A 12,285-nucleotide genomic window follows, 5' to 3' on the forward strand; every position below is an offset into this window, starting at 1 on the left:
TTTAGATATATACCCAGGAGTGGAATTGCTGGGTCATAACGATAGTTCTATTTTTAGTTTTTCGAGAAACCTCCATACTGTTCCATAATGGCTGCACCAATTTACAGTTCCACCAACAGTGTACAAGGATTCCCTTTTTTCCACATCCCTGCCAACATTTGTTGTGTTCTTTTTCATGATAGATGTTCTGACAGGTGTGAGGTGTTATCTCATTGTGGTTTTGCATTTAGTAGTTAACATTAGCATCTGTAGTTAACATCATGTGGGAAATATTTTCCCATACTTTTAAATGTTTTCAGAAACATTTTCAATTAAGTTGTATAATATGTGACAATTTAATTAATACATTTCGATTGTTAGATGTTGAAGCTGGTGACAGGTTTTATTTTGTTTTGTTTTGGTTTTGGTTTTTTGTTCAGTAGTTATAAGTAATCCTGTAAGACCATCTATCTGCATAAAGTTTTGTTGTAGTTCTGGTCATTTCTTTAAGATAAAACCTTAGGACTTGTACTGCTGGGCCAAAGGGGGATAAATGTTTTGAAGGTGTTTGGTACATATTAGGAAAATATTTTCCTGAATGGTTATCTAATTTAAACTTCCATTCCTCTTATATATGAGTGATCTGGGGCTCTTCATAGAATTTTCATCAATGATCTTGGAGATGAACTAACTTCAGAATTCAGGATTATAATTTAAAATAGTTTTGACAGTACAGAGAATTGGTTAGTTGATAACAAATTTAAGTTCAGTAGGGGAAAATGAGGGTAGCAGAAATAGGGTAGATAAAAATTGCTAAAATACTGTTTGCTGAGTAGCTGTTTCTGCACGCATGCCTGAAGGAGAGTAGAGGACAGAGGGAAAATGACTAGATTTTTCAGTAGCCCAGTGGGGAACTTTGTTATGGTGAGGACTGTTCCCAAATGCAAGAAAAAGAAAGCCCATTTGATCAAATGCACTATTCTAAAAAGACTGTTAAAATTTTATATTTTAAGCTGTTAAGGATTCAAAGACACTAAATACCTTATTGAGCAACATTAAATGTTCATTTTAATTATTTAGTATAATTATTTGAGCATAAATTGAATTTACAAAAGTCTTTCTGAAAGTTACTTCTGATTTTTTTTCTCAGTTAAACAGAGGATATATCTAGGAAGCTCATCTTTTTCTCCATGAAATTTTAGGGGAAATAGAATTACCTTCACCTTGCAAATGGTACTTTGAGGATAGGAATGCTATCCTAAAATAAAGAAGGCATATATTTATAATACACATGTACAAAAAAAAAAAAACAAATATGAGGAAGGAGCTTAAAAGCTTGCTCTGTTTGGGTGTAGGTTGTGGTTCTGTGTGTGTTTTGAGTGTGATTTATACCATAGAGTCTGCACCAGAGATGTCTGTTAGCAGTCGCATTCTGTTTATTTATGATACATTTCTTTCTGATTAATGTTCAGAAACGTGACCCTGGGATATTTTTGATCCAGAAGGACTTTATAATGCGATCTTTTTTTCCATTCACTGATACTCAGCATGGTTTTAAGACTATTAACAAATCACATATGATGACTTAAAAATCAGAACATTTAATTAATCAGCTTGCTTGAATCAGTTAATTAAATATTTCCGCAAAATGACAGGGAGTTTGCTGTGTATTATTATCAGAGAAGTTTGTCCTCTTATGCTAATAAACTGTTTTCTTTTTTTTTTTTTAGCCAAGATTCCCACCATTCATAATTGAATGTCAGATTCTTTTCTAACAGAAACACTTTAAATAGGTCACTTATTATTAATTACTATTACCTTTGTTATCTTCTCTCAGTACTGTTGTATATACGTGTTAACCTTCCTTAGGGAGAGACATCCGTCCCTGTGCGCTTTCTGCACAGCGTGCCTTTGTGGAGCGCTGAGAGGTGGGTTCTCCTGCTTCCCGTGCCGACACAACAGATGGAGGATGAGCCAGCCAAGTGAAAGGGGTGCTGTGACAGCTAAAATAAGTGGAGCTGTAACTCTTATTAGTTTGTCCGTCTTAACAGTATCTAGTCCTTGGTGTATTCTCCAGCTGCGAAAGTTGGGAAAATGGCAGCTGTATTTTGCTTTTAGAAATCCATTTTTAATAAATTTTTTTCTGATTATAGTAGATATATATTCAATGCAGAAAATCAGGAAAATTTAGAGAAATATGAGAAAAAAATCAGTAATAATTCTCCAGTAGAGGGAAGTCCTACTTAATTTTTGTACATGATTGGGTTTTACATATAATTTCATGAACCCACTGTCTTTCCCCTCAGCACATCATTAACACTTTCCCATGCTAATAACAATATCTCTGAAGATTCAGTATTTAATGGATATGTAATTATCATTTGTATGGTATATGATTATTTACTGAAATGGTTGTTGGTCCCAGTTTTAAATATTATAAATAATCCTGTAATGAACATATTGTACACGCATTCTTGTGTTCATCTCTGATTATAATAAAACAGCATTATGCTACCTGTTAGATTGTATATTTTCAGGAAAATTTATAGGATATCAGATAGGTACTCATTGTAGAGGGTGGGAATACATCTGGTAAGATTGGATATGCAGCCTTTCAAGCTGTTCTTTGAAAGGTGCACACAGGGCCTTGGCAGCTAGCTGTAAGACTGTCAGGGTATCATAATTGCGGAAAATTCATGAGCAGAGAAGTGAATGGGAATGACCTTGGACTGTGTACATCTATTTGTATGACTGTGATCCAACCATGGTGGAGAATAGCCTTGAGAAACTGAAGGAAATGAAGGTGGGAGTGTGGAATTTGAAATTATGTTAGTATGTAGATGTGGCAACTGAAAGTCCTGAATTTTCTGCACCATTGTACTTTTTAACCATTCATTAAAAATGTTTATGTAGCATGTTTTACGTGCAAAGCCCCTAAATTCAGTAAAGCATGGTGGAGGTCCACAGGGCCTTATACTTCATTTGTATTAGACCAATGAACGTAGTGTCATGTTGTCCTCATAATTGTCAGACTGTGGTACAGTGTTGGTTTGGAAAAGTATCCTCACGGTGGCAATTGGAAAGCTTTGGAGGTGTGGAGTCAGAGCAGAGTCATAGCTAAAATGATGCAAATATTTGAAAGATTGTTCTAAATATAGATTAGAGGGGCTTGGTGAGAAGCAGGAATAGTGGGTAGACGTTCACGAAGGAATCCAGGATTGGGGGGCACTGACTTCAAGACTTAGAGTGGATTAGAGGAGTAGAAGCGCTTACATTTAAACGAAGGATATAATTTAGTGATTCTGATTACACAGTGAACTCTTTGTAAGATGTAAAAGCCTCAGTCCTACCCCAGATTTGCCGAGTCAGAATTTTGGAGGGATGAGACCAGGTATATATATTAAAAAGCTCCCTCAGAAGGGAGGGAGACACAGAGGGAAGAGATATGGGAACACATGTATATGTATAACTGACTCACTTTGTTATAAAGCAGAAACTAACACACCATTGTAAAGCAATTATACCCCAATAAAGATGTTAAAAAAAAAAAAAAAGCTCCCTCAGAGATTTCAATGTGTGTCTCTGGTTAGAAACCACTAAATGAATTAATTTGTGTTTTTTTGAATTCCAAGAAATTGTCAGATTATCCTCACCCACTGTTTTGAATCTTAATACACTTAATGTGCATGTGTTTGCATTTCTTTTCTGCATGTTTTTTTCAAACTGTCTTCAATTCCTGAGAAATTTTTCTGCTACTTGGTTTCAAGTTGTAAACTTACTAGTGTTATCCTGCAAAATCAATTTTGAGCAAATGAAATGTACTGCAAGGAATTTCTGTAACTTTTTTTTCTCATTACATGATAGGGACAAAAGCCAGGATGGATGATCAAGCATGGTATTTGAGAACTTCAAAGCTGGCTCTGGCCTTGGCAATTATCCACTCAAAACCAGCAGACAAAAGCAGCAGAGAATACACAGAGCATCTTGCAAGGACGGTGTCTGGGCAGGAATCAAAGTGGAGAGCAAAAGTCAAAGCCTTGGAAGCTGAAGTTCTGCAATTACGTCAAAAACAACTTCTGAGCAGGATTTGTTCAGGATCATTTGAGAGTGGTGAGTGGATGAAACCTGGGGATGTATCAGTCTGTTTTATTTCAGCGTCACAGTTATTTAGAAATTTGTTACCAAGACACCGTTGTTTAGTTTCCTAAAATTAGACTTCTTCTTCTTACCCTATAAAGATTTTTTATTTCTAATCATTCATGAAAAACTTATTGTCACTTTCTAATCGATGGGGCTGCATTACACATGGGGATGGAGTTGGAGAATAAATTGTCTAGATGCAAAGGCAATAATAATACTTTAAGTTTACTGGAGAAATTAATTTAAAAATCTCACTCATCCATATTATTTTAATCTGTATTTTATGTTACTTTTATATTACATAATTCATCCAGCAGCTCTGTATCAGGTACCAGCTCTGGACCAGACATGCAGTGGGTGATGAGGACCCAAAAACACATAGAGAGAGGTGCTGCCCTTACCGTGAAGTACCTACCATTCCAGCAGGGAAAAAAGACCTATATATAGATAATTAGCCCAGTTGTGATGAACGTTATCATAGAGTCAGTGACAAAGTGCAGAGCAGAGCAGGAAGCCATTCATTCTGCCTGGTTTCTGGAAGGGCTTCTCAGGTTTGGCCCTCGCGGGTCTGTCCATAATAGTGAGGTGGTCAGAGCCTGCAGCAAGAGGCAGGAGCGTGAGCTGGGCAGCGGGGAGAATATATGCCCCATTCACCATGGCCAGCGGGACATCCCAGAGCCCAGAGCACCGTAAGGTAGAGATCTGACAGGGAGAGGCAGAGAGGTGAGTAGGGACCACGCTCAGAAGGGCTTTGGATGTCAGCCTGAGGAATGTTCCTTATCAATGAGTTGGCCAAACAACGTGTGATCTCCATAGAACCCGTGAGAGAGCGTGAAAGGGGGACTGTAATAATGACACGAGGACAGCAGGGAAGACCAGGACCCGCTAGGACAAACCAGAGCACATGGGCGCCTCCTTCGTCAGGAGCCGTTCACCTTTTTAACTCAGAGGACTGACCCTCACATTGTGATTATGAAATGTAATTCTGCCGGTTATTTGAAAATGTAAATCAGATCGTGTTACTCCTTTGCCTAAAACCTTTCCCTGACTTCCCGTAGTGCCTCGCACTAGATTCCCCCTTGTGGCTGTGGCTCCTGACGCCACGGTGATTTCACTTCTGCTCCCCTGCACGAATATACCCTCCCGCTCTGCACACAGCTCCAGTGTCCCTGGGCTTCCTTCCAGCCTGTGCAGGCTCTTCTCGCCTCGGAGCTTTGCTGTGCTCGTCTCTCTGATGTGTGGCTGCCTCTTCCCTTCCTAGAGGTCTTATTCTAAGTGACCCCTGCTCAGTGATCACTACAGGTATAGCACCACTCACAGTTATTTTTTACCCAAACACCCCCCTATGGGTTATGTATCTGTTTGCTTACTTGGTTGCTGCTTGATCTCTTTGACTTGAGTTTGGGTTTGCTGAGGAGAGGGTCTTTGATTTGCTCACCACTCTCTACTCAAGACCCACCCCAAAGCCTGCCTCACAGAAGGTGCTCAATCCATATCTGTCAAATGAAGTGGAGCGTAGAGGATGCTTTGGCTGTGGCAGTGGTTGGAGGCAAGGAGGCAGCTTCTAAAAGGGTTTACCAAGCCCACGTGAAGGGTGATGTGTTGAACTAGATCTGTGATAGGGAGAACCAAAATGCACAGTTTCAGAGTAGAAACTTCAGAAGTTTGTGAATGAGTTAAGAGGGGGTTTTAAGGGAGCTGGAGGCGTGTAGGATAATTGAGGTTTCTAGTTCTTGTTCATTAAATTGATTGCGATGCTTTGACTCCAAATAGTGAACACAGAAAAAAGCTTATAGGATGACAGGTTGAGTCCAGGTCTGTCTGAGAGTGTTCTGAACATATCCCTGAGTATATAGGCATTACCTAGAAGGAAGGTAGAAGTATGGTCCTAAATCTCAAAGGGGATGAGCAGACTGGAAATATAGACTGACAGTAAGGATTTCTTGGTATTTAAGTGATAGTGAAGTTATCACTGTGGATGAGGCTACAGGGAGGGTGCAGCTTTGACAGGGAGGCTGCAGGTTCCAACACTGCAGGGTGGGCAGAGGGAAAGGAGCCGTTGGAAAGACTGTGACTGTCATATTAGGATGTGCAGGTGTAGCGGACTGGTGCCTGCCATGGGTGGTAGTAGGGTACTTGCTAGGTTCAGGCAAACCCTGCTAACCCGATACCCATGGTGTTACTAAATCTCATCACTGTGTGAGCAGAAACAGTGTTACATGATTTATAGCCACATTTTAGTCTCTCTCGTCTTTCTAGGCAATGGCCTCTTTGAGAATATCTGTGAATGGCAAACATAATTATTTTTAACTTTTTTTGTGCAGTCATATGACTGATATAATGGCACACATGTAAAAATTCCCAGTAATATTGAACTGTGAATATCATAAGCATCCATGGTGTCAGAGCTGTTGTTTACCGTCAAGGGTCTGTTTACAACACCGCTGCGGTGTGGGGTGTGGGATTTGTTTGGGACGTGAGTGGACCTGATGGTGAGAGCCTCCAGGATGACTTGTTTTTACACTGAAATCTTTCACTTACAGTGCCTGTGAGAGGAATTCTCGAATGTCATGTAATTAAAATCTCTTTCACTCGCAGCGAGAGTTGCAGGTAAAGCGTTTCAGTGCAGATGTTTGCAAGTAGCCTGACTCTCCATCTGTTAGCTTAAACTTGAAAAATGAGGAATAAATGGATAGATTCAGATAAATAGGGTCAGTATTAAAGGGGAAAGGAAAAAAAACCTAAGAAAGGGGGGCTATTAGATTGATAGGAAAATAAAGGAGGAACACAGTTGGTTTTTAAAGATGTATGACTTGAAAGACTGACACGCCTTGCTCTAAGAAAACTCCATCGCTGAAAATCAAACTATTTTATAGGCGTATTTATATTTTGTGTATTTATATTATGTGTTTCTTTACACATGCATGTTCTCCAGTGTTCGGAGACTACAGGCCCTCAAAAAATGGTGAATGGAATCCTTCCTGACGGACTGAGAGGCTGGGGAACTTAATCTACAGCATTAGCTATCCATTGAAGCAACCGAACAACCCAGAATTAGATAAAGCAGAGCTGAGATGGCAAAGTAAGCAAATAAGGAAGTATGATATGGTTTATACAGCATTTCAGGAACTCAGCTATTTCTTTATTCTGATTTATTTTTCTGTAGTTTCTTAAAGGGAAATATTCTTCTTTATTGTATTTGTTAAGGGGCTAGACTATATAGAGAAGGGATAAATAGAACTTGCTCTTGGAATTAAGCCACATTTTAATTTTACCTAAATGCTTCTTATTAGAGGAAGGGAGGGAGGGAGGGAGGGAGGATGGATGGATGGATGAAAGAAGCCCAGACATCTGGTGTCACACTTCTTAAAATCTTCTGGGTGATGTGTGACAGACAGGTTAGCTGTCTACTCAATAGCCAGCTTCCTTCTTCTTTACTAAAACACTCCAATTTTGTTTTGACAGACACGTGCCCATGCCTAGTGGGTTAATCTATGAAAGGCTTAGACTTGTTTTGCCAGTATTATTCTGTGGTTGGGCAGTGGAAGCTAAAGAGGAATCTTTAGAGCTTTTGGTAAAGATTCACCTCATTGTATAAAGAGATTGAGGCTTGTGAAAGGTAGGAATTTTAAAATGTTTTTACCTCAACCACTTGCTTCCTGTACGGGCACTGCCACATGAAGATGTGATGCCTGGAGCTGCGGTAGCCGTTTTACAACCATGTGGCAATATTGAAAAATTAATGTCAACATGGTAAGGATGATAAGCAGGAGGGTGAGAGGAGCCTTGGTCCTTCTTGTCATTGCTGACCAGCCAAAGCAACTCTAGGATCACTTTATTAGGAATTTTGTTTTAAAAGATAAATAATGGTTTAAGCCACTGTTATTCACATAATTCTCTTCCTTGTAACTGAACACATCCTAACTTAAAGAGTGGGGAAGTGGTGGGGATAATGAATAAATTAGAGAGCTTTTTTTCCCCAAGAATCTTCTTGATTTATAGGGGAGAAAATGAGAGAGAGAGAGAGAGAAAAAAGTGTTCTTTTATCTAGAACAGCTTCCTGTTAAATGATGGCCTTATACTGTTGCGAGCATTTAGGTGGGGTCTGAGTAGGTAGTTGAGGGAGACACAGAGCATAGAGATTGGCCAGGAAGACATTAGTGGTTGTTCTTAAATGTTGACCAGGGTTTGAAAGGGATGTGACGACAGGCACAGGGCCTTGTTAGTGGGAAGACTGGCCTAGGACTTCAGTGAGCAGATTTAGATCTAAGCTTTGAGTGTGTGTGTGAATGTGCTGGTGGGACCTGGACGGTTACTGTGAGACTTGCACAGTGCTTTGGCATTTACAGGAGGGACAGAGATGGATGTCCTGTCAGGCATATGCTTTTTCCCCTACAACATAGGCACTCAGTATCTTCATAAATGATACATAGGTTACTGGATGAGCAACTAGCTAAAGTTAAAAAGTACGAGAAAATCAAACCAAATTAACTCATCGATTTGTCTGTTTATTTAGTAAATACTCATTGAATCTGGGGCTCAGTTATCACGGGCTTGGAGCTGGGGAGCGTGGTGGGCAGGGCAGCACCATCAGTTTAGGTTGAACTCAGCTCTTGTCCGTTTGGGGTCCTGGGGAGCAACCAGCACAACCAGATGGCTGTGGAAGCTTCACCGTCCTTCTTGCTGACACTCTTCAAGTTTGTCCAGCCTCCTCTGCTGTTCCCATCACTGCAGCACTGCCTACCCCAGACCCCACTTCTCATTTCCTGTAAATTTGCATTCAGGCAAAGGCTCTCAGCCGACTGGTGCTGCTGAGGTATCAGAGCAGGGGCTGGATATCGCCGCCACCCTGCTCGGGGTTTGTCTTGGCTCCCAGCTGCCACTCTTCTGGCCCCGCCTACTCAGCCTCTGTCCCCTCCCTTCCTTCTCACCCTGTTGCAGACCACATAATGGGGAGACACCACAAATAACAGACTTGCAGATGGAGCTCAGCATTTATATGTTGGGGCCTTCCCTGTTTTACAGATGCTGAAAGAGCATAGACTATGAATGCATAGCATTTCCTTCTTCACATGAGCTCCTATAATATAAATTGTCAAATATAATAATAATGGGAATTTGCTTAAAATTGCAGTTGATTTAAAGCACACATGCATAATATACATAAACATCAGAGAATACACCCTTAATTTAGTAGGGATTCTAATGAAAGTCTGTACAGTAATTTAAAGTAAATTTATAATTGTACGTTAGAAATGCTTTACTCATTATATATAAAAACTGAACTAAACTTTTGATATTAGAGACCACTGTCAACATGCAAAGAAATTAAAGTTAAGGCTGAAAAAGCTCAGTATCAAATGGCTTTAACAGTAACCGCAATAATTTAGAAATGTGAACACCTTCCTTATCATCTCAGACGCTGGCTCTGGTGGGAATGGTGGAGATAGGGAATCAGGAGGGCCGAACAAGTCCTGGCACACGGACGAGGCCTGAGGGAGCCGCAGAGGCTGGGACTGGGCAGGGCAGCCTGGCGTCTCACATGCGGAGTGTTCCAGGTGGAGGCCATCCGTCCTCCCATGCTCTTCCTGTACCAGGCTCCGAATGTCACTGTGTGGTGCAGCCTAAGCTGGGTTTCAGGTAGGTATCTGGCATGTCCAGGTGATGCCCTAGTTGGGGTGCATCTCTGGATTCCCTCCACTTCTCTGCATTCCCAGTACCACTGTCTAGGTCTTGTCTGAAAAATCCCAACTGGACTCCATGTCTGTGGTTGTAGCCTTGCTGTGTTCAAGTCCATATTGCAGCCTAGTCTCAGGTCCTCTCACTTACTTTAGGATGAAGTCCTCAACCCATAAAACGGGCTCCAAGCCTCTCCACAGTGTGGTACTTGCTTCCCTCTCCAGCCCAGCCTCTCACCACTGTGTCCTCCACATTCTGCTCGGCGACATGCGAAATTTCTTCCACTTACTTGAATCCACCTTGTTCTCTCTCAGCTCCAGGCTTGTACACACGTGATTTCTCTTTGGGAGGATGTGTTCTCCCTCTCCTTTTGGTCTAGTTGTGCACTACAGTATTCTTTTCTGCTGATGTAGTTTTAAAATCTCTTTTGCCTTCCTTGACTACCTCCCTAGACTAGATCAGATTCCCCTGCTAGGGGTCCCCATGATATTCTGTACTGTTTATGGCATTTTTGAGCTAAATTACAGTGGTTTGATCAGCCTGTCTTCCCTGTAGGGCCTACACTCCATGCTTTCAGGGAGTGTGTCTTTTCTCATTACCACTGCACTCCTAGGTTAGCACAATACCTGGCATGGAAGGGCTCCTTGGTGACATTTTTGAATGAATATGTTTAGAAAAGGTTTATGTGGGTGTTATTTAATACCTCGAACAAAGTGGCCTTGCTGATCTGTCATTTCTGGAGATCTACCAAACCCCTGTAATGATGAAAGGAGAATCAGAGAGGGAGGTCCAGCATCCTAGGAAAGGGAACCGACTCAGGTAGGGTGAGTATCAGGGCTCTTCCTCTGAGGGAGCTGTGCAGGCACACAGTCATGTAATCAGAACAGAATAAACAAAGCGTGACAATGTTGAGGGCCCCTCTGCGGAACAAAAGCTAAAACTGCTCAAAGTACTTGTGTATTCCTAGGTCTTTACTCATTGTGATATTTTTGGAATAGTTTAACCTGTAGCAAATTTTCATCTAGTCCTTTCATTTAGGATTATATTTAATTTTTTTCGGTTTTATTTGTGTTTTTTGAATGTCCTGCTGTTGGTTTTCAAATTTCAAGATTCTGTTAGAAATATGAAAGTACCTTGAGGATTTTGGATTCAATACTTGGATCCTACACATCCTAAAATTTATTTTTTTGGATAAGTTCAGTGTGCAGTGAAGAGAATCCAGGTAGGTAGCTGTGGGCTACAGTTTGGAGTGGGAAAATTGATGGAATAATATCAATTCCATTATCAAAGCTAGGAGATCAGATGATGAGGGTAAATGGGAGCAGGCTGGAGACTGTGCATTTCTGATGAGCTCCCGGGTAAGGAGCCGCGGGGCTGGGGAGTCCCTGGTGGGGCGTTGGTCTGTGAAGGAAGGAGAAGTGATAGGTTGGCAGTTGGGGGCGGGGCGTGCAAGGTGGAGGGAAAGTTTTCTCTTTAGGATGGAAAAGACATTAGCCCACTGGTACTTTGGTGGGAAGGAATTGGCAGAGAGAGGAAAGGGGAAGATACAAAAGGAAGATAACAAAGGAATCCCAGGTGGCTTGGGGCCCTAAACCTAGAAGAATTACAGAGCACACACGGAGAGAGGGAGAGACGGGCCCTGGGCCCCAAAAGGAGCCGCCCTCTCTTCTGAAGGAGGGAGTCGCTGCCCCTTGATTTGTGTTTCTCTGAGTCGTTCCTGGCAGCTCTTCAAGGAGTTCCTTCGCTTTAAAGCTCTCCCGGCCCACCCAGCGCCCCTGCTTCCTAATGACTTCTGGTTGTGTTGTTTCTTTTTTCAAACTGCCTTTGGAGTCTCATTCTCACATTTCTTTCCCTGCTGTTTCAGCTCTGGTCTGAATCCTCCCTACGTCTTTCCCTACCTCTTGCTTTGGTTGTATAGATAAAGGAATGAGGAAAGCAAGTTGGCTAACTTGCCTGAGGTTAAATGGATGGTAAATGGAGTGGGATTTCCGTAGGATCCTTGAACCATGCCTTTCTAGTACTTGAAGGTGTTTTCTTAAACAGGTATTTCTCCAATTGTGCTCCCCAGACCAGCTGTGTCAGCATCAGGTGGAGATGTGACAGATTTACAGACCTCACCCCTGACCTGAATCAGAAACCTTGGCGGGAGAGCCAGCATCTGTGGCTTAACTAGCCCCCCAGTGATTCTGCTGAAAACTGAAGTTTGAGAACCACTGAAACCACTGAATCAAACAAATAAACGTGAAATATATGTTCAGGGAGCATAGTGAGACCTCTCCAGAAAAAGGGTCAAACCATCCGAATGTCACACATCAAGGGATTTGCTGGCAAGACTCTGAAAGTTTCCTTAATACCAGCTGATACCCTCAGTCACCAAAGAACTGAGAAAATATTCATTTAGAGCCTGATTGAGCTGAGGCAGGTAGTAGAACTTAGAGAAAATGAATAAAAATATAAAATAGTAACATGAACATGACTCTAACAACC

At 41.5% G+C, this 12,285-nt stretch overlaps 1 protein-coding gene across 1 annotated transcript in view; it reads left to right on the plus strand.

Moving 5' to 3' along the window:
- Positions 1-3,788: 3,788 nt before the first annotated feature.
- MEI4 (meiotic double-stranded break formation protein 4) overlaps positions 3,789-12,285 on the plus strand; it is a 198,955-nt gene continuing 190,458 nt past the window's right edge. The window contains exon 1 of the mRNA XM_089921754.1: positions 3,789-4,089. Coding sequence (XP_089777880.1) covers positions 3,837-4,089 — 253 coding nt within the window. The 5' untranslated portion in view covers positions 3,789-3,836. The remainder of the gene's footprint in view (positions 4,090-12,285) is intronic.

Source organism: Delphinapterus leucas, chromosome 12 (genome assembly GCF_059928025.1).
Source record: "Delphinapterus leucas isolate spDelLeu-1000000601 "Yukka" chromosome 12, BTC_Dleu_Yukka2, whole genome shotgun sequence".
In the NCBI taxonomy this organism is placed as follows: Eukaryota; Metazoa; Chordata; class Mammalia; order Artiodactyla; family Monodontidae; genus Delphinapterus; species Delphinapterus leucas.